Source organism: Salvelinus fontinalis, chromosome 35 (genome assembly GCF_029448725.1).
Source record: "Salvelinus fontinalis isolate EN_2023a chromosome 35, ASM2944872v1, whole genome shotgun sequence".
Lineage (NCBI taxonomy): Eukaryota > Metazoa > Chordata > Actinopteri > Salmoniformes > Salmonidae > Salvelinus > Salvelinus fontinalis.
Genome location: NC_074699.1, coordinates 33,337,203 through 33,361,274, shown reverse-complemented (window position 1 = coordinate 33,361,274; position 24,072 = coordinate 33,337,203). Strand labels below are relative to the sequence as shown.

Below are 24,072 nucleotides of genomic sequence, written 5' to 3'. Positions count from 1 at the left end.
TCAAATATCACCTCAGTGTTTCAATATTCATGAGCCAGAAATCACATCGTTGATGTGAGCGCATACATGCGTATGTTTGGTATAAGATCTTATAATTGAATTATTCTATAATCCTATAATACTAGCAGGGGATCAAAGCACTGTGGCTGAGTCTTTGAAGCTGAGAATTGTAATGAAATGAATGGGTCTGGACGGAGACTGTTGCATCGAGGAGTGTGAGGAGGATTGTAATGAAATGAATGGGTCTGGACAGAGACTGTTGCATCGAGGAGTGTGAGGAGGATTGTAATTAAATGAATGGGTCTGGACAGAGACTGTTGCATCGAGGAGTGTGAGGAGGATTGTAATGAAATGAATGGGTCTGGACGGAGACTGTTGCATCGAGGAGTGTGAGGAGGATTGTAATTAAATGAATGGGTCTGGACAGAGACTGTTGCATCGAGGAGTGTGAGGAGGATTGTAATGAAATGAATGGGTCTGGACGGAGACTGTTGCATCGAGGAGTGTGAGGAGGATTGTAATTAAATGAATGGGTCTGGACGGAGACTGTTGCATCGAGGAGTGTGAGGAGGATTGTAATTAAATGAATGGGTCTGGACGGAGACTGTTGCATCGAGGAGTGTGAGGAGGATTGTAATGAAATGAATGGGTCTGGACGGAGACTGTTGCATCGAGGAGTGTGAGGAGGATTGTAATGAAATGAATGGGTCTGGACGGAGACTGTTGCATCGAGGAGTGTGAGGAGGATTGTAATGAAATGAATGGGTCTGGACGGAGACTGTTGCATCGAGGAGTGTGAGGAGGATTGTAATGAAATGAATGGGTCTGGACGGAGACTGTTGCATCGAGGAGTGTGAGGAGGATTGTAATGAAATGAATGGGTCTGGACGGAGACTGTTGCATCGAGGAGTGTGAGGAGGATTGTAATGAAATGAATGGGTCTGGACGGAGACTGTTGCATCGAGGAGTGTGAGGAGGTTTGTAATGAAATGAATGGGTCTGGACGGAGACTGTTGCATCGAGGAGTGTGAGGAGGATTGTAATGAAATAATATGCTGGCTGCTAATCCAACTGTAATCAAGCCCTCTGGATTCTAATAACTGGCTGGTTGATAAACTTAATCAGGTTAGTTACAAATGGGGTTGGAGCATAAACCTACAGGGTAGCTCTCCAGGAAAAAGGTTGGAGTGTCTTGATGTAGGGAATAGGGTGCCATTTGTGATGTGAACGATATTAAAAAGCAGCCGGGGGCATGAATGATTAGGAGGATGTGTTGTGTGTGGCTGATGGAGGAGACTCAGCAGTATTTCAGTGGGCACAGTGATGAACCATACGGTCAGATAGGACGAGAGCAGGCACACCCACCACAAGAAGACGGAAAGGAGGGGGGGGAGAAAGAGAGCAAGAGAGAGAAAGTGTGGGGGGGGGGAGAATTACTTGTGTCATGCACAAAGTAGATGTCCTAACCGACTTGCCAAAACTATAGTTTGTTAACAAGAAATTTGTGGAGTGGTTGAAAAACAAGTTTTAATGACTAAGAGTATGTAAACTTCCGACTTCAACTAACTATATATATATATATATATACACTGCTCAAAAAAATAAAGGGAACACTTAAACAACACAATGTAACTCCAAGTCAATCACACTTCTGTGAAATCAAACTGTCCACTTAGGAAGCAACACTGATTGACAATAAATTTCACATGCTGTTGTGCAAATGGAATAGACAAAAGGTGGAAATTATAGGCAATTAGCAAGACACCCCCCAAAACAAGAGTGATTCTGCAGGTGGTGACCACAGACCACTTCTCAGTTCCTATGCTTCCTGGCTGATGTTTTGGTCACTTTTGAATGCTGGCGGTGCTCTCACTCTAGTGGTAGCATGAGACGGAGTCTACAACCCACACAAGTGGCTCAGGTAGTGCAGTTCATCCAGGATGGCACATCAATGCGAACTGTGGCATAAAGGTTTGCTGTGTCTGTCAGCGTAGTGTCCAGAGCATGCAGGCGCTACCAGGAGACAGGCCAGTACATCAGGAAACGTGGAGGAGGCTGTAGGAGGGCAACAACCCAGCAGCAGGACCGCTACCTCCGCCTTTGTGCAAGGAGGTGCACTACCAGCGCCCTGCAAAATGACCTCCAGCAGGCCACAAATGTGCATGTGTCTGCTCAAACGGTCAGAAACAGACTCCATGAGGGTGGTATGAGGGCCCGACGTCCACAGGTGGGGGTTGTGCTTACAGCCCAACACCGTGCAGGACGTTTGGCATTTGCCAGAGAACACCAAGATTGGCAAATTCGCCACTGGCGCCCTGTGCTCTTCACAGATGAAAGCAGGTTCACACTGAGCACATGAGCACATGTGACAGACGTGACAGAGTCTGGAGACGCCGTGGAGAACGTTCTGCTGCCTGCAACATCCTCCAGCATGACCGGTTTGGCGATGGGTCAGTCATGGTGTGGGGTGGCATTTCTTTGTGGGGCCGCACAGCCCTCCATGTGCTCGCCAGAGGTAGCCTGACTGCCATTAGGTACCGAGATGAGACCCTCAGACCCCTTGTGAGACCATATGCTGACACATGCACATTTGTGGCCTGCTGGAGGTCATTTTGCAGGGCGCTGGTAGTGCTCCTCCTTGCACAAAGGCGGAGGTAGCGGTCCTGCTGCTGGGTTGTTGCCCTCCTACAGCCTCCTCCACGTCTCCTGATGTACTGGCCTGTCTCCTGGTAGCGCCTGCATGCTCTGGACACTACGCTGACAGACACAGCAAACCTTTTTGCCACAGTTTGCATTGATGTGCCATCCTGGATGAACTGCACTACCTGAGCCACTTGTGTGGGTTGTAGACTCCGTCTCATGCTACCACTAGAGTGAGAGCACCGCCAGCATTCAAAAGTGACCAAAACATCAGCCAGGAAGCATAGGAACTGAGAAGTGGTCTGTGGTCACCACCTGCAGAATCACTCCTGTTTTGGGGGGTGTCTTGCTAATTGCCTATAATTTCCACCTTTTGTCTATTCCATTTGCACAACAGCATGTGAAATTTATTGTCAATCAGTGTTGCTTCCTAAGTGGACAGTTTAAATTTCACAGAAGTGTGATTGACTTGGAGTTACATTGTGTTGTTTAAGTGTTCCCTTTATTTTTTTGAGCAGTGTATATATATATAAATATCTCACAATAAATAGGGCACGATATAAATCAAAGAGGAATCAGAGAGGCAGTTTTCCGCTCGTTGATCTCTGAAATGGCATCGACATAAAGGGAGACGTTCTCAGAACATAAAAGCTCACTTACTGTCAAATAATATCAGCAAGGGGTGTGGTGTGTGGACTGTGATGTCAGAGTTAAACAGTGATGGAGGTCTTCATTTCCTGAATCCGTTTTCTCCAACAGCTGGAAGGAAACAGAGGAGAGAGCTCCACACAATGGCTCTAAAGCACGCTACTTTCCCTCTGTGTGTGTGTGTGTGTGTGTGTGTGTGTGTGTGTGTGTGTGTGTGTGTGTGTGTGTGTGTGTGTGTGTGTGTGTGTGTGTGTGTGTGTGTGTGTGTGTGTGTGTGTGTGTGTGTGAGAGTGTGTGTGTGAGAGTGTGTGTGAGTGTGAGTGTGTGTGAGTGTGAGTGTGTGTGTGAGTGTGAGTGTGTGTGTGAGTGTGTGTGTGAGTGTGTGTGTGAGTGTGTGTGTGTGTGTGAGTGAGATGTAGTGATTTCTACCCGGGTGGTATAGGTCTGATTCTTGTGTAGGGGAGATATCTTTGAGTGGGTCTCTCTCACACAGAGCTTGCTTTGTCATGCGGTCGTGCTGTGTGTGTCTCGTCATGAGGTGGGGATTATTAGTCTCCGATATCAGACACAGGCAAGCTGGTGTGTGTTCTTTCCCCTCTCCAGCGAACTCTTCCACCCGTCAGAGAATAAGGAGGTTCTAATCAGGACCACAGCCTGTGTGTGTGTGTGTGTGCGCGCGACCACAGCCTGGCTGAGTTTACACACTGACGTTTCAACGGTTTCTTCCCCTCGCCCACACTCAACTACCAGGAGGACATGATGGTTCCCACATGGCCGACTCTGTGTGTGTCCTGTGTGTTGTGGTGTGTGTGTGTTTTTACACATGGATAACTGTCCTATTATAATCAGTCACTTGGCTAGATTTTCTATACACTAAACAGTATTACTCACAATACTACAATGCAGGATCATTTATTTTCACCATGTCCAAGAAAATACTGTCCATCATAGAATTAAGCAATAAGGCACGAGGGGGTGTGGTATATGGACAATATACCATGGCTAAGGGCTGTTCTTAAGCACGACGCAATGAGGAGTGCCTGGATACAGCCCTTAGCCATGGGGGTATTGGCCATATATCACAAACCCCTGAGGTGCCTTATTGCTATTATAAACTGGTTAGCAACGTAATTAGAGCAGTAAAAATAAAATGTTGTCATACCAGTGGTATACGGTCTGATATACCACGGCAGTCAGCCAAATCAGCATTCAGGGCTCGAACCGCCCAGTTTACAATTACATATAAAACACTAGAATGGACATTGGTATCCTAGCAATATGATAGAAAATCGTCCATCTTGGTCAGGAAAAGCTGATCAGCTGATCAGACATTAAGATGCATAACAAAACAATGCATTTGTAGAAACATTAGTGAATTGTCAGATCTCTTTAGCGTCCATTATCCAAGCAGATTAAACTGGACGATAATGCATAGTCCATTATCCCTATTACCTATTTAGTGCACTGCTTTTGACCAGAGCTCTATGGGCCCAGTCAAAAGCAGTGCAGAAAACAAGAGATCGGGTACTATTTGGGACGCAGGGTGGCTCTTCATCAGACAAAATACATCTCCCATTGCTCTTTATAGGCTTGTAATGACCGGCACATAGACAACATGATGATAGCTTCATAATAGCAGCACTCAGCGGAGCCTTAGGGTAGCGTCCCGAAAAGGCACCCTATTCCCAACATATGGTGGCCCAACGGTAGTGTACTAAACTCAGCAAAAAAAAGAAACGTCCCCTTTTCAGGGCCCTGTCTTTCAAAGAAAATTCGTAAAAATCCAAATAACTTCACAGATCTTCATTGTAAAGGGTTTAAACACTGTTTCCCATGCTTGTTCAATGAACCATAAACAATGAATGAACATGCACCTGTGGAACGGTCGTTAAGACACTAACAGCTTACAGACGGTAGGCAATTAATGTCACAGTTATGAAAAGTAAAGACACCAAAGAGGCCTTTCTACTGACTCTGAAAAACACCAAAAGAAAGATGCCCAGGGTCTCTGCTCATCTGCGTGAACGTGCCTAAGACAGCGCTACAGGGAGGCATAAAGGACAGATGATAGTCCTCGCAATGGCATACCACATGTAACAACACCTGCACAGGATCGGTACATCTGAACATCACACCTGCGGGACAGGTACAGGATGACAACAACTGCCCGAGTTACACAGGGAACGCACAATCCCTCCATCAGTGCGTCCATCAGTGCTAAGACTCTCAGCCTATTGCGGACAGAGGCTGAACTGAGGGCTTGTAGGCCTGTTGTAAGGCATGTCCTTACCAGACATCACCGGCAACAACGTCGCCTATGGGCACAAACCCACCATCACTGGACCAGACAGGGCTGGCAAAAAGTGCTCTTCACTGACGAGTTGCGATTTTGTCTCACCAGGGGTGATGGTCGGATTCTCATTTATCGTCGAAGGAATGAGCGTTACACTGAGGCCTGTACTCTGGAGCGGGATTGATTTGGAGGTGGAGGGTCCGTCATGGTCTGGGGTGGTGTGTCACAGCATCATCGGACTGAGCTTGCTGTCATTGCAGGAAATCTCAAAAGCTGTGCGTTACAGGGAAGACATCCTCCTCCATCATGTGGTACCCTTCCTGCAGGTTCATCCTGACATGACCCTCCAGCATGACAATGCCACCAGCCACACTGCTCGTTCGGTGAGTGACTTCCTGCAAGACAGGAATGTCAGTGCCCTGCAATGGCCAGCGAAGAGCCCGGACCTCAATCACATAGAGCACATCTGGGAACTATTGGATCAGCGGATGAGGGCTAGGGACATTCTCCCCAGAAATGCCCGGGAATTTGCAGGTGCCTTGGTGGAAGAGTGGTGTAACATCTCACAGCAAGAACTGGCAAATCTGGTGCAGTCCATGAGGAGGAGACGCACTGCTGTACTTAATGCAGCTGGTGGCCACACCAGATACTGACTGTTACTTTTGAACCCCCTTTGTTCAGGGACACATTATTCCATTTCTGTTAGTCACATGTCTGTGGAACTTGTTCAGTTTGTCTCAGTTGTTGAAACTTGTTATGTTCATATGTATAGTGGTGTTGACAGGACAACTACATGATGAACTGGATGTGTAGCCTGATGTTGACAGGACAACTACATGATGAACTGGATGTGTAGCCTGATGTTGACAGGACAACAACATGAACTGGATGTGTAGCCTGATGTTGACAGGACAACTACATGATGAACTGGATGTGTAGCCTGATGTTGACAGGACAACTACATGATGAACTGGATGTGTAGCCTGATGTTGACAGGACAACAACATGAACTGGATGTGTAGCCTGATGTTGACAGGACAACAACATGAACTGGATGTGTAGCCTGATGTTGACAGGACAACTACATGATGAACTGGATGTGTAGCCTGATGTTGACAGGACAACAACATGAACTGGATGTGTAGCCTGATGTTGACAGGACAACAACATGAACTGGATGTGTAGCCTGATGTTGACAGGACAACTACATGATGAACTGGATGTGTAGCCTGATGTTGACAGGACAACTACATGATGAACTGGATGTGTAGCCTGGTGTTGACAGGACTACTACATGATGAACTGGATGTGTAGCCTGGTGTTGACAGGAAAACTACATGATGAACTGGATGTGTAGCCTGGTGTTGACAGGACAACTACATGATGAACTGGATGTGTAGCTTGGTGATGACAGGACAACTACATGATGAACTGGATGTGTAGCCTGGTGTTGACAGGACAACTACATGATGAACTGGATGTTTAGCCTGGTGTTGACAGGACAACTATATGATGAACTGGATGTGTAGCCTGGTGTTGACATGACAACTACATGATGAACTGGATGTGTAGCCTAATGTTGACATGCCAACTACATGATGAACTGGATGTGTAGCCTGATGTTGACGGGACAACTACATGATGAACTGGATATGTAGCCTGGTGTTGACAGGACAACTACATGATGAACTGGATGTGTAGCCTGGTGTTGACAGGAGTACTACATGATGAACTGGATGTGTAGCCTGATGTTGACAGGACAACTACATGATGAACTGGATGTGTAGCCTGGTGTTGACAGGACAACTACATGATGAACTGGATGTGTAGCCTGATGTTGACAGGACAACAACATGATGAACTGGATGTGTAGCCTGGTGTTGACATGCCAACTACATGATAAATCATCTTCTCCACGATATGGGCATTAGACAGCTGCTGTACAGTCAATATGGCTAATGCACGTCTATCTCATAATGTACTAATGGTATAGGCAAGGCAAAAGGTTTCCCTTTCAGTAATTGAATGTAGAGATCTGCAAAGTGATCACGTGTGTGTACACACACACACACACACACACACACACACACACACACACACACACACACACACACACACACACACACACACACACACACACACACACACACACACACACACACACACACACACACACACACACACACAGTTCTGTTTTGGTGAAAAACCGAGGGATGGGCCTGGAGAAATGTAAACATTCAAATCAAATTCATAGACAGAGCTAAGGATGCAAGGACCAACCATCCATAGTATTAAAATGATAGTTTCAACCATGTTGAGGCGGTACAGTGTTTACATTCACATTGTTTACAAACATTGGAGTAAAAGAAGCTATAAGTTATATTCTTCCAGAATCAATGTATCATTAATTTATACGTTTTTTTAAAATTATGTAGCAACTAAGGATTCTAGCTTTAAAGGTCCAATGCAGCGTTTTTAATCTCAAATTATTTCTGGGTAACAATTAAGTACCTGACTGTGATTGTTTTCAATAAAAAAATTAAAATCAAACAAAAAATTGCTTCTTAGCAAAGTGCAAATTCTCAAGCAAGAATTTTGCTAGGACTGTCTGGGTGTGGTATGAGTGGAGAGGGTAAAACTGAAAATTTGCTCTTATCAGCAGAGATGATTGGAACTCTCTTTGGTCTAGATGAGGGCTGTGTTCCTCTGTGGCCTGGGCAACAGTAGTGTACTGTAGGGAATAGGGTGCCATTTGAGACAGACAAGTCGTTGTATTATTGTTGCCTCGTCCCTCCTGGCTTCAGTAGCAGTACTACTAATTTACCATGGAAGGCCAAAAATCCCTCCCACAAAAACAGGCAGAAATCTTTTCAAACAGCGCGTACACATTACCATCTTTTTCACAACGTTATTCCAACCTCAGCGTGGAAATATATATATAAAACACAGGAAAATCACGTCTGACTGCACTGGGCCTTTCAAAGAACTCTGAAAGATGTAACTTTCACCTTTATTCGTGCAGTAAAAAGAACATTGGATAACAAGTTAATATCCTATTATGCATGAACCTTTCAAAAGACTATTCACTTCAAGTAGGTGTAGGTGTTTGAGTACCTACCCAGTACGTTCCCTGATGGCACCTCTTCTAGTTCCTCCAGCTCTCTGCCCATCAGCAGGTAGAGGCTGTCCATGGTGCAGCAGGCCAGGTGAGGGACGGGAGGGAGACAGGCACTCACACTAGTACTGCCCTCTGGGAGCTGACAGACAGACAGAGAAAGAGAGAGAGAACATTAGATCTCTAGAGCATCAGAGCCAATCATCCAGTACATTGGTTGTGTGATATTGGATTCTAAAAGCAATTGTTAGTTAGTAGTACTGCTACTGAAGCCAGGAGGGACGAGGCAACAATAATACAACGACTTGTCTGTCTCAAATGGCACCCTATTCCCTACAGTACACTACTGTTGCCCAGGCCACAGAGGAACACAGCCCTCATCATAGAAGTCAATGTTATCTTTCACCTTGGAATACACATCTTGAGATGGAAACAAACACGCAGAACATTTATGATATTTGCTCTTTGAACAAACAGCATTTGGGTTCATCTTCAGAACAGTTATTGTTTTGTCTGGTGAATATTGCAAATTGAGCAGAAAATGTGTTTTGTGCCTCTGCAGAGTGTGTGTGTGTGTGTGTGTGTGTGTGTGTGTGTGTGTGGGTGTGTGTGTGTGTGTGTGTGTGTGTGTGTGTGTGTGTGTGTGTGTGTGTGTGTGTGTGTGTGTGTGTGTGTGTGTGTGTGTGTGTGTGTGTGTGTGTGTGTGTGTGTGTGTGTGTGTGTGTGTGTGTGTGTGTGTGTGTGTGTGTGTGTGTGTGTGTGTGCGCGTGTGTGCCTGCCTGTAAGTGTGTACATCCTTACCATGCGCAGGCCTTGAGCAGGGTCGTACTTGGGCCCCATCACAAACACCTTCTGTCCTCTGCGGACCACCCCGCTGTAGACTCTAGCGAAGGCTACGAACGTCTCCTTCCCCTCCTCCTCCTCTGATTTAGCCTTCAGAGGCAGGCCCTGCATCTGGCCTGAGACAACCTCACTACCTGCATGTCAGGGAAGACAATGGAGACATACACTGGTATCAGTGGTATCACCATGAACATATTGGTTATTGGAACTGGCCAGAGCTTCCAAACCACTAGGGAAAAAGAGGCCAGGGGTTGGGGTTTTAGCAAGGTAAGAGTGGGTGGGTGTGTGTGTGTATGTGAGAGACACTTGCCTATGGTGTTGTCTCCACCAGGAGTGGTTGCCGGTGTTGTACTTCCTGATTGGGCATTTCCCTCCCCACTTTCCGTCTGCTGAATGGCTGCCAGTCTCTCAGTGTGTCTCTGTCTGGCCAGCTCCCTGCGTTGGGCCATCTCCTCCTGGGTCAACGGCCTGTGTGCACACACACACACACACACACACACACACACACACACACACACACACACACACACACACACACACACACACACACACACACACACACACACACACACACACACACACACACACACACACACACACACCTGTTCAGTAGGTAGAAAAGGTTTTGAAAATATTCCATTGCAAAACGTTTTGCTATTGTTTGCCCTACTGAACACTGTCCATTGTTTGGGCCAATGAATACACATTATATTAGACATGACACATCAAAACAGAAATGTAACAACCCACTAAACCAAGTCTTTATAGCAGGGTAACATAGCCTAGCAACTAGCACCGCTCTGTTTAATTTGATTCATCCTTAATTTAACCAGAGACGTCACACTGAAACTTTTAAATCTCTTTTTCCAAGTGAGCCCTGGACAAAAATCCATCATACAGTGCATTCAGAAAGTATTAAGACCCCTTGATTTTTTCCACATTTTGTTATGTTACAGCCTTACTCTAAAATGGATTAAATTATCCCCCCCCCTCATCAAATCTACACACAATACCCCATCATGATAAAGCGATAAAGTTTTTTACAAATATTTGCAAATGTTTTAAAAATAAAAAACAGAAATAACTTATTTACATAAGTATTCAGATCCTTTGCAATGAGACTCGAATTTGAGCTCAGGTGCATCCTGTTTCCACTGATCATCCTAGAGATGTTTTTACAACTTGGAGTCCACCTGTGGTAAATTCAATTGATTGGACATGTTATGGAAAGGCACACACCTGTCTATATAAGTTCCCACAGTTGACAGTGCATGTCAGAGCAAAAACCAAGACATGAGGTCAAAGGAATTGTCTGTAGAGCTCCGAGACAGGATTGTGTCGAGGCACAGAACTGGGGAAGGGTACCCAATTTTTTTTTACAGCACTGAAAGTCCCCAAGAATACAGTGGCCTCAATCATTCTTAAAAAGAAGTTTGGAATCACCAAGACTTCCCAGAGCTGGCCGCCTGGCTAAACTGAGCAATCGGGAGAGAAGGGCCTTGGTCAGGGAGGTGACCAAGAACCCGATGGTCACCCTGACAGCGCTCCAGAATTCCTCTGTGGTGATGGAAGAACCTTCCAGAAGGACAACCATCTCTGCAGCACTCCACCATCCTTTATGGTACAGTGGCCAGACGGAGGCCATTCCTCAGTAAAAGACGCACAACTCTCAGACCATGACAAACAAGATTCTCTGGTCCAAGACTGAACAAGCTTCTCTGAAACCAAGACTGAACTCTTTGGCCTAAATGCCAAGCGTCACGTCTGGAGGAAACATGGCACCATCCCTACGGTGAAGCATGGTGGTGGCAGCATAATGCTGTGGGGATGTTTTTCAGGGGCAGGGACTGGGAGACTAGTCAGGAACGAGGGAAAGATGAATAGAGCAAAGTACAGAGAGAAGTACAGAAAATAGTAAAAATAAAGAAAACCCTTGAATGAGTAGGTGTCCACATTTTTGACTGGTACTGTATGTGTGTGTACATGGTGTGTCCAGACAGCGTGTGAACAGTGTGTCCAGCAGTAGTTATATGGGACCAGGGCTCTGGTCAAAAGTAGTGCACTAGGCAATAGGGTGCCATTTGGGATGCAGCATGGAGTCAAGAGGTCAGGTTTGTACCTCATCCTACCAAGTCCTGTCATCACATGATGGTTATTTGTGCTGCTAACTTCGCTCACTGAGAAACTATGTTCTAATTACATACCGGCGATGGAAAATATGCAAAGGTTAAATTTGACCAATTACGACAACATAGGTGGTGTCTCCGGGCCAAGCTGGAAAAACGGAATAACAATTACTCTAAAATTGCTCTGGCCACCACAAACTCAAGGCATGTGGGTGTGTCGTTTGAAATGGCACACTGCAGAGTCATTGCGGTGTGTGTGTGTGTGTGTGTGTGTGTGTGTGTGTGTGTGTGTGTGTGTGTGTGTGTGTGTGTGTGTGTGTGTGTGTGTGTGTGTGTGTGTGTGTGTGTGTGTGTGTGTGTGTGTGTGTGTGAGAGAGAGAGAGCTTCAAAGTGACTACATTGATACAGCTGGAAGCCATGATTGACAGTAGTGGCCATCCACACAAGCGCAGCTCCCTGACGACCGACCACTTAAACTATCCCATAATTTAGGTTCCGTCCCAAATGGCACCCTATTCCCTATATAGTGCACTACTTTTGACCAGGGCCCACCGGGAATAGGGTGCCATTTGGGACATAAACAAACAATAAAACAAGCTCTGCTCATTTACAAAGACTATAGGGGGGTGGGCAGGTTGATTACGTTTTGTATAAATTAGACAGAAACGGGCCTAAACGAATACAGGCTTGCCATGAAGACCGCAACATGGGAGAAATGGAACAATGTTTTGTACTGAAGGACTACTTGTGGAATGCTGCTTTAGTGTGAGGTGTGACTCCTGCAATTTGTCACCCCACACACACACACTCTTTCGAACAACACACATACCTGCGTGCACTGCACACACGCTCATGCAAACACACACGCTCATCCCCCTCTTATTCCATTTCACCCGAGATTGACTTATTTGCTCGACGTTCAACAATTCCAAGCCGTTGCATTCATAAGCGTACTGCGTAGCTACATTCTTTAACAAAGCGACCACAGCAGAGCTGCCGTGTTTTTCTTGATGAGGTCAAATCAGTCGCTCATGGGCACTAATGGGAAAGCCATGCGTTGTGGTCTCTGGCCTCCGTTCCAGTGGTTATAAAGTAATGGCTTCGCAAGCTTCTCAACGTTAAAGTAGGATTCTCTCAAAACCACAAGCCTTTTAAGTGTGTTATAAGCTGGTTGTGTGCGTGTATGTGTGTGATATATATCTGTTTTAAATATGTGGAAAATGAGACGATATTGATACTAAAGCTGTTCGTGAAACAGTCTTCATCAGCATCATACCATGCTGAGGATTTTGGTTGCAGTCTTTCCATTTTAGTCGGAGTGCATAAAAATGTCACGAGAGCACAATGGATATTTGCTTTCTGCTTTGTCGTCAGCCCTTCATCCATACTGGAACGCTTTGGGTGGTTGGTTGAAGTCTGACTTTGCTTCTTAGTCTTTGCTGCACGTGTCATTGTGTTGCTGAGATCAAAAAACGTTTGGGTCACATTTCTTTGAGAATTCTCACTTGATAAACTTAGAATTCTGCTTTCGTCACACTTGCAAGATTCTACAGGACATGAAAACAGAAGACATTGGTTTCACTCTTTTGTACACTGGTTCATTTGTTAACTCAACAGTCTTGTTCCATGATGAAACTCTTTCCAAGTTCTGCTCTAGATGTTTTGCTATCTCTTATAAATAATTAAACATATAGAACAATGAGTTTACAGGATGACTGCTGCTTTAATAAAAAGAAACAGAACATCTAGGTTCCTCATACTGTTAATGAGAGAGGATGTTTTAGTGTGTGTATTCTGCATGCTAGTGTGTGTATTCTGCCCAGCAACTGCCCAGAGCCATTAATAAAACCCACTGACATCACCAGCCAATCAGACTAGAGGACATTTAAAACACCAGGTCAAGACTGTTTGTGGAGAGAGAGACACAGACAGATGGAGAGAGAGTCAGAAACGAAGGGGCGAGGGAGAGAGAAAGAACGGGGTGAGGTAGAAACAGAGGTTGCCCTCTCACTCCTACGAGCAGTCTCAGAACTACTACTGAGACCTAAATTGATGGTGGGTGCCATGGTAACAAAGCATAACCATAGCTGTGGAGGCATGTAGGAGTGTCAGCCAGGAACCCCCTGAAGCTGATTCAGAAAGAGAAACACAGAGAGACAGAGAGACCACTGTGACTATGTACAGTGAACATCGCCTTGCTACTGAGAAAGGCCGCCATAGGCAGACCTGTCTCTCAAGAAAACATGCTATGTGCACACTGCCCATAAAACAAGGTGGAAACTGAGTTGCACTTCCTAACCTCCTGCCAAATGTATGACCATATTAGAGAGACATATTTCCCTCAGATTACAGACCAACAAAGAATTAAAAAACAAATCGAATTTTGATAAACTCCCATTTCTATTGGGTGAAATACCAGCGTGCCATCACAGCAGCAAGGTTTGTGACCTGTTGCCACAAGAAAAGGGCAACCAGTGAAGAACAAACACCATTGTAAACACAACCCATATTTATGTTTATTCATGTTCCCTTTTGTACTATTTTCACATCGTTACAACACTGTAGATAGACATATGACATTTTAAATGTATTTTGTGAGTGTACATTTTATATTGTTTATTTCACTTTTGTTTATTATCTATTTCATATGCTTTGGCAATGTTAACATATGTTTCCCATGCCAATAAAGCCCCTTAAGTTGAACCGAGAAGGGAAATAGACACATAGTGTCGTATCTAAAACAGCCAAAAGGAAATTGTTCGAAGTGTCTGCATTGAAGGCTATTCATGTAAAACACAAACATGTACCATCTGCAAGACTACTCATAAACATATAATATACCTGATATTTGTAATGTACACTATACAACAGACCAAACACCCCCAGTCAAAAGTAGATCACTATATACAGTACCAGTTAAAAGTTTAGGCACCTCTACTCATTCCAAAACAGGCTGTGTAAGAGCTTGTTGACCAAGAAGGAGAGTGATGGAGTGCTGCATCAGATGACCTGTCCTCCACAATCACCCGACCTCAACCCAATTGAGATGGGATGAGTTGGACCGCAGAGTGAAGGAAAAGCAGCCAACGAGTGATCAGTATATGTGGGAACTCTTTCAAGACTGTTGGAAAAGCATTCCAGGTGAAGCTGGTTGACAGAATGCCAAGAGTGTGTAAAGCTGTCATCAAGGCAAAGGGGGGCTACTTTGAAGAATCTAAAAATATAATATATTATGATTTGTTTAACTGTTTTTTGTTTACTACATGATTGCATGTGTTATTTCATAGTTTTGATGTCTTCACTATTATTCTACAATGTAGAAACTAGTACAAATAAAGAAAAACCCTTGAATGAGTAAGTGTGTCCAAACTTTTGACTGGTACTGTATGTAGGGAATAGGTGCCATTTGGGACACAGATGATAGTAGAGGCCATTGAATAAGGTATGTTTTCCTTTGCAGAGAAGGCAGATCTTAGCCCATAGGATACTGGTCAAAAGCAGTGCACTATATAGGGAATAAGTTGCTATTTAGAAGACATGCAGAAAGATTGTAAGCAGTTAAGATGGCAAAGCAGTCGGCGAAGTAAACGGAACATGATTATGCATAGTTTTACTTATGTAGCATGTACACAAAGATCTAGGTCAGGCTGGCTCAATGGAGCTGAACTCAACTGTTCCAATATGAACGGTCTAGGATGAAGTTTCCCCTAGATGCCAATCTATGGTCAGTTTCCCACACTAATGGTTAAGGTTAGGAAAGGAAGAGGGGAAGCTGATCCTAGATCTGTCCCAAATGTGTGTCAAGAGAAACAAGACACAGATGCTATGGTATTTGTAGTTCTTAACATTAGGGACCAGGAGTTTTCCTGATCAGGTTACAACTCCGGGCCTGTATTTATCAAGTGTCTCAGAGTAGGAGTGCTAAACTAGGATCAGAGATACGCCTGAAGTGATATGCACAGCTTCAATGGCCTATGCTAGCCCCCAGGTGGCCACAGATATGCCTGAGGTGATACGGTATGGATTTAAATAATAATAATAATCAGATAAGAGGTATGTAGTTTCAATGGTCCTACTAGTCCATGGGTGGCCAATGATATGTCTGGGCTGACAAGGTATGGATCTGATGAGAGAAAATCTGTGGTATGTACAGTAATTGTCCCCAACTAGTCCATGGGTGGCCTGGGATCTGCCAGCAGCGTGTGTGTGCTTCTGCAGCAGGTGGCAGCCATCAGGGGAAGGAAGGGGTCCTGGCTGGATCATTAGGCTGATGGTGGCCAGGCCTTTTCTACTGTAGCATACTGTGTGTGGGATGGCATGTTTCCTCCTCACTAACATCCTTCACCCTCCCCCTTTCTATCTCTCGCTGAACTAATACAGGCTAGTTAGGTCTCTCTCTCCCTCCCTCCTCTCAGTGTAATGGTAGAATCAGCCATTACAGGTTGGCACTGTGACAGAGGAGAGGAGGAAGTGAGTGAGTGAGTGAGTGAGTGAGAGGGTGAGTGAGTGACAAAAAGAGAGCAACCTGTGGGGGTTAAGTGAATGGAAAGAGCAAAAATATCCTCCGTGTACAATGTAAAACACCAAAAAATGCACGCAGAGCAGAATTAGGCCGATACCCGTTAATTATCAAAATTTAGAAAAGAGCCATTAAATTCTACAAACACCTAAAAGGAAGCGATTCCCAAACCTTCCATAATAAAGATATCACCTACAGGGACATGAACCTGGAGAAGAGTCCCCTAAGCAAGCTGGTCCTGGGGCTCTGTTCACAAACAGACCCCACAGAGCCCCAGGACAGCAACACAACTAAACCTAACCAAATCATGAGAAATAAACAGATAATTAAATGACACATTGGAAAGAATTAACAAAAAAACAGCAAACTAGAATGCTATTTGGCCCTAAACAGAGAGTACACAGTGGCAGAATACCTGACCACTGTGACCGACCCAAACTTAAGGAATGCTATGTACAGACTCAGTGAGCATAGCCTTGCTATTGAGAAAGGCCGTCGTAGGCAGACCTGGCTCTCAAGAGAAGACAGGCTATGTGCACACTGCCCACAAAATGAGGTGGAAACTGAGCTGCACTTCCTAACCTCCTGCCAAATGTATGACCATATTAGAGACACATATTTCCCTCAGATCACACAGACCCACAAAGAATTTGAAAACCAACCCGATTTTGAGTCACAAGAAAATGGCAACCAGTGAAGAACAAACACCATTGTAAATACAACCCATATTTATGTTTATTTATTTTCCCTTTTGTACTTTAACCATTTGCACAGTGTTACAACACTGTATATATACATAATATGACATTTGAAATGTCTTTATACTTTTGGAACATCTGTGAGTGTAATGTTTACTGTTCATTTGTTATTGTTTATTACACTTTTGTATATTATCTACTTCACTTGCTTTGGCAATGTTAACATGTTTCCCATGGCAATAAAGCCCCTTGAATTGAATCTGCCTGCCAAGGGGGTTTCTTTCTACTCGACAGACCTGAGGCACAGAGACACTGAGGATCTTACCAGGTCAGATAGAGAACAGGGAGTAATACCGACAGGATCATACCAGGTCAGATAGAGAACAGGGAGTAATACTGACAGGATCATACCAGGTCAGATAGAGAACAGGGAGTAATACCAACAGGATCATACCAGGTCAGATAGAGAACAGGGAGTAATACTGACAGGATCATACCAGGTCAGATAGAGAACAGGGAGTAATACCAACAGGATCATACCAGGTCAGATAGAGAACAGGGAGTAATACCGACAGGATCATACCAGGTCAGATAGAGAACAGGGAGTAATACCAACAGGATCATACCAGGTCAGATAGAGAACAGGGAGTAATACTGACAGGATCATACCAGGTCAGATAGAGAACAGGGAGTAATTAGGACAGGATTATACCAGGTCAGATAGAGAACAGGGAGTAATTAGGACAGGATCATACCAGGTCAGATAGAGGACAGGGAGTAATACCAACAGGATCATACCAGGTCAGATAGAGAACAGGGAGTAATTAGGACAGGATCATACCAGGTCAGACAGAGAACAGGGAGTAATACCAACAGGATCATACCAGGTCAGATAGAGAACAGGGAGTAATACCGACAGGATCATACCAGGTCAGACAAAAAACAGGGAGTAATACCGACAGGATCATACCAGGTCAGATAGAGAACAGGGAGTAATACTGACAGGATCATACCAGGTCAGATAGTGAACAGGGAGTAATACCGACAGGGTCATACCAGGTCAGATAGAGAACAGGGAGTAATACTGACAGGATCATACCAGGTCAGATAGAGAACAGGGAGTAATACTGACAGGATCATACCAGGTCAGACAGAGAACAGGGAGTAATACCAACAGGATCATACCAGGTCAGATAGAGAACAGGGAGTAATACCAACAGGATCATACCAGGTCAGATAGAGAACAGGGAGTAATACCAACAGGATCATACCAGGTCAGATAGAGAACAGGGAGTAATTAGGACAGGATCATACCAGGTCAGATAGAGAACAGGGAGTAATACTGACAGGATCATACCAGGTCAGATAGAGAACAGGGAGTAATACCGACAGGATCATACCAGGTCAGAAAGAGAACAGGGAGTAATACTGACAGGATCATACCAGGTCAGATAGAGAACAGGGAGTAATAATGACAGGATCATACCAGGTCAGATAGAGAACAGGGAGTAATACCGACAGGATCATACCAGGTCAGATAGAGAACAGGGAGTAATACTGACAGGATCATACCAGGTCAGATAGAGAACAGGGAGTAATACTGACAGGATCATACCAGGTCAGATAGAGAACAGGGAGTAATACTGACAGGATCATACCAGGTCAGACAGAGAACAGGGAGTAATACCGACAGGATCATACCAGGTCAGATAGAGAACAGGGAGTAAAACCGACAGGATTATACCAGGTCAGATAAAGAACAGGGAGTAATACCGACAGGATCATACCAGGTCAGATATAGGACAGGGAGTAATACCGACAGGATCATACCAGGTCAGATAGAGAACAGGGAGTAATACCGACAGGGTCATACCAGGTCAGATAGAGAACAGGGAGTAATACCAACAGGATCATACCAGGTCAGATAGAGAACAGGGAGTAATACCAACAGGATCATACCAGGTCAGATAGAGGACAGGGAGTAATACCGACAGCGTCATACCAGGTCAGATAGAGAACAGGGAGTAATACCAACAGGATCATACCAGGTCAGATAGAGAACAGGGAGTAATTAGGACAGGATCATACCAGGTCAGATAGAGAATAGGGAGTAATACCGACAGGATCATACCAGGTCAGATAGAGAACAGGGAGTAATACCGACAGGATCATACCAGGTCAGATAGAGAACAGGGAGTAATACCGACAGGATCATACCAGGTCAGAGAGAGAACAGGGAGTAATACTGACAGGATCATACCAGGTCAGATAGAGAACAGGGGGTAATTAGGACAGGATCATACCAGGTCAGACAGAGGACAGGGAGTAATACCAACAGGATCATACCAGGTCAGATAGAGAACAGGGAGTAATACTGACAGGATCATACCAGGTCAGATAGAGAACAGGGAGTAATACTGACAGGATCATACCAGGTCAGATAGAGAACAGGGAGTAATTAGGACAGGATCATACCAGGTCAGATAGAGAACAGGGAGTAATTAGGACAGGATCATACCAGGTCAGATAGAGAACAGGGAGTAATTAGGACAGGATCATACCAGGTCAGATAGAGAACAGGGAGTAATTAGGACAGGATCATACCAGGTCAGATAGAGAACAGGGAGTAATACCGACAGGATCATACCAGGTCAGATAGAGGACAGGGAGTAATACCGACAGGATCATACCAGGTCAGATAGAGAACAGGGAGTAATACTGACAGGATCATACCAGGTCAGATAGAGAACAGGGAGTAATACCGACAGGATCATACCAGGTCAGATAGAGAACAGGGAGTAATTAGGACAGGATCATACCAGGTCAGATAGAGAACAGGGAGTAATTAGGACAGGATCATACCAGGTCAGATAGAGAACAGGGAGTAATACCAACAGGATCATACCAGGTCAGATAGAGAACAGGGAGTAATACTGACAGGATCATACCAGGTCAGATAGAGAACAGGGAGTAATACCGACAGGATCATACCAGGTCAGATAGAGAACAGGGAGTAATACTGACAGGATCATACCAGGTCAGATAGTGAACAGGGAGTAATACTGACAGGATCATACCAGGTCAGACAGAGAACAGGGAGTAATACCAACAGGATCATACCAGGTCAGATAGAGAACAGGGAGTAATACCGACAGGATCATACCAGGTCAGATAGAGAACAGGGAGTAATACTGACAGGATCATACCAGGTCAGATAGTGAACAGGGAGTAATACTGACAGGATCATACCAGGTCAGATAGAGAACAGGGAGTAATACTGACAGGATCATACCAGGTCAGATAGTGAACAGGGAGTAATACTGACAGGATCATACCAGGTCAGACAGAGAACAGGGAGTAATACCGACAGGATCATACCAGGTCAGATAGAGAACAGGGAGCAATACCGACAGTATCATACCAGGTCAGAAAGAGAACAGGGAGTAATACCGACAGGATCATACCAGGTCAGATAGAGAACAGGGAGTAATTAGGACAGGATCATACCAGGTCAGATAGAGAACAGGGAGTAATACCGACAGGATCATAAAAGGTCAGATAGAGAACAGGGAGTAATTAGGACAGGATCATACCAGGTCAGATAGAGAACAGGGAGTAATACTGACAGGATCATTCCAGGTCAGATAGAGAACAGGGAGTAATACCGACAGGATCATACCAGGTCAGAAAGAGAACAGGGAGTAATACCGACAGGATCATACCAAGTCAGAAAAAGAACAGGGAGTAATACCGACAGGATCATACCAGGTCAGATAGAGAACAGGGAGTAATTAGGACAGGATCATACCAGGTCAGATAGAGAACAGGGAGTAATACCGACAGGATCATACCAGGTCAGATAGAGAACAGGGAGTAATTAGGACAGGATCATACCAGGTCAGATAGAGAACAGGGAGTAATACTGACAGGATCATACCAGGTCAGATAGAGAACAGGGAGTAATACCGACAGGATCATACCAGGTCAGAAAGAGAACAGGGAGTAATACTGACAGGATCATACCAGGTCAGATAGAGAACAGGGAGTAATACCGACAGGATCATACCAGGTCAGACAGAGAACAGGGAGTAATACCGACAGGATCATACCAGGTCAGATAGAGAACAGGGAGTAATACTGACAGGATCATACCAGGTCAGATAGTGAACAGGGAGTAATACCGACAGGGTCATACCAGGTCAGATAGAGAACAGGGAGTAATACTGACAGTATCATACCAGGTCAGATAGAGAACAGGGAGTAATACTGACAGGATCATACCAGGTCAGACAGAGAACAGGGAGTAATACCGACAGGATCATACCAGGTCAGATAGAGAACAGGGAGTAATACCGACAGGATCATACCAGGTCAGATAGAGAACAGGGAGTAATACCGACAGGATCATACCAGGTCAGACAGAGAACAGGGAGTAATTAGGACAGGATCATACCAGGTCAGATAGAGAACAGGGAGTAATACCGACAGGATCATACCAGGTCAGATAGAGGACAGGGAGTAATACCGACAGGATCATACCAGGTCAGACAGAGAACAGGGAGTAATACCGACAGGATCATACCAGGTCAGATAGAGAACAGGGAGTAATACTGACAGGATCATACCAGGTCGGATAGAGAACAGGGAGTAATACCGACAGGATCATACCAGGTCAGATAGAGAACAGGGAGTAATACCGACAGGATCATACCAGGTCAGATAGAGAACAGGGAGTAATACTGACAGGATCATACCAGGTCAGATAGAGAATAGGGAGTAATACTGACAGGGTCATACCAGGTCAGATAGAGAACACGGAGTAATACCAACAGGATCATACCAGGTCAGATAGAGAACAGGGAGTAATACCGACAGGATCATACCAGGTCAGATAGAGGACAGGGAGTAATACCGACAGGATCATACCAGGTCAGATAGAGAACAGGGAGTAATACTGACAGGATCATACCAGGTCAGATAGAGAACAGGGAGTAATACCGACAGGATCATACCAGGTCAGATAGAGAACAGGGAGTAATACCGACAGGATCATACCAGGTCAGATAGAGAACAGGGAGTAATTAGGACAGGATCATACCAGGTCAGATAGAGAACAGGGAGTAATACCGACAGGATCATACCAGGTCAGATAGAGAACAGGGAGTAATAACGACAGGATCATACCAGGTCAGACAGAGAACAGGGAGTAATACTGACAGGATCATACCAGGTCAGACAGAGGACAGGGAGTAATTAGGACAGGATCATACCAGGTCAGATAGAGAACAGGGAGTAATACTGACAGGATCATACCAGGTCAGATAGAGAACAGGGAGTAATACCGACAGGATCATACCAGGTCAGAAAGAGAACAGGGAGTAATACTGACAGGATCATACCAGGTCAGATAGAGAACAGGGAGTAATAATGACAGGATCATACCAGGTCAGATAGAGAACAGGGAGTAATACCGACAGGATCATACCAGGTCAGATAGAGAACAGGGAGTAATACTGACAGGATCATACCAGGTCAGATAGAGAACAGGGAGTAATACTGACAGGATCATACCAGGTCAGATAGAGAACAGGGAGTAATACTGACAGGATCATACCAGGTCAGACAGAGAACAGGGAGTAATACCGACAGGATCATACCAGGTCAGATAGAGAACAGGGAGTAAAACCGACAGGATTATACCAGGTCAGATAAAGAACAGGGAGTAATACCGACAGGATCATACCAGGTCAGATATAGGACAGGGAGTAATACCGACAGGATCATACCAGGTCAGATAGAGAACAGGGAGTAATACCGACAGGGTCATACCAGGTCAGATAGAGAACAGGGAGTAATACCAACAGGATCATACCAGGTCAGATAGAGAACAGGGAGTAATACCAACAGGATCATACCAGGTCAGATAGAGGACAGGGAGTAATACCGACAGCGTCATACCAGGTCAGATAGAGAACAGGGAGTAATACCAACAGGATCATACCAGGTCAGATAGAGAACAGGGAGTAATTAGGACAGGATCATACCAGGTCAGATAGAGAATAGGGAGTAATACCGACAGGATCATACCAGGTCAGATAGAGAACAGGGAGTAATACCGACAGGATCATACCAGGTCAGATAGAGAACAGGGAGTAATACCGACAGGATCATACCAGGTCAGAGAGAGAACAGGGAGTAATACTGACAGGATCATACCAGGTCAGATAGAGAACAGGGGGTAATTAGGACAGGATCATACCAGGTCAGACAGAGGACAGGGAGTAATACCAACAGGATCATACCAGGTCAGATAGAGAACAGGGAGTAATACTGACAGGATCATACCAGGTCAGATAGAGAACAGGGAGTAATACTGACAGGATCATACCAGGTCAGATAGAGAACAGGGAGTAATTAGGACAGGATCATACCAGGTCAGATAGAGAACAGGGAGTAATTAGGACAGGATCATACCAGGTCAGATAGAGAACAGGGAGTAATTAGGACAGGATCATACCAGGTCAGATAGAGAACAGGGAGTAATTAGGACAGGATCATACCAGGTCAGATAGAGAACAGGGAGTAATACTGACAGGATCATACCAGGTCAGATAGAGAACAGGGAGTAATTAGGACAGGATCATACCAGGTCAGATAGAGAACAGGGAGTAATACTGACAGGATCATACCAGGTCAGATAGAGAACAGGGAGTAATACCGACAGGATCATACCAGGTCAGATAGAGAACAGGGAGTAAAACTGACAGGATCATACCAGGTCAGATAAAGAACAGGGAGTAATACCGACAGGATCATACCAGGTCAGATATAGGACAGGGAGTAATACTGACAGGATCATACCAGGTCAGATAGAGAACAGGGAGTAATTAGGACAGGATCATACCAGGTCAGATAGAGAATAGGGAGTAATACTGACAGGATCATACCAGGTCAGATAGAGAACAGGGAGTAATACCGACAGGATCATACCAGGTCAGATAGAGAACAGGGAGTAATACCGACAGGATCATACCAGGTCAGAGAGAGAACAGGGAGTAATACTGACAGGATCATACCAGGTCAGATAGAGAACAGGGGGTAATTAGGACAGGATCATACCAGGTCAGACAGAGGACAGGGAGTAATACCAACAGGATCATACCAGGTCAGATAGAGAACAGGGAGTAATT

General features: G+C 44.9%; 1 protein-coding gene across 1 annotated transcript in view; it reads right to left on the bottom strand.

Annotated features, from left to right (window-relative positions):
• efl1 (elongation factor like GTPase 1) overlaps window positions 1-24,072 on the bottom strand; it is a 107,105-nt gene that overhangs the window by 67,487 nt on the left and 15,546 nt on the right. The window contains exons 12-14 of the mRNA XM_055900043.1: window positions 9,846-10,007; window positions 9,498-9,669; window positions 8,700-8,838 (exon numbers count right to left, since the gene is read on the bottom strand). Coding sequence (XP_055756018.1) covers window positions 8,700-8,838; window positions 9,498-9,669; window positions 9,846-10,007 — 473 coding nt within the window. The remainder of the gene's footprint in view (window positions 1-8,699; window positions 8,839-9,497; window positions 9,670-9,845; window positions 10,008-24,072) is intronic.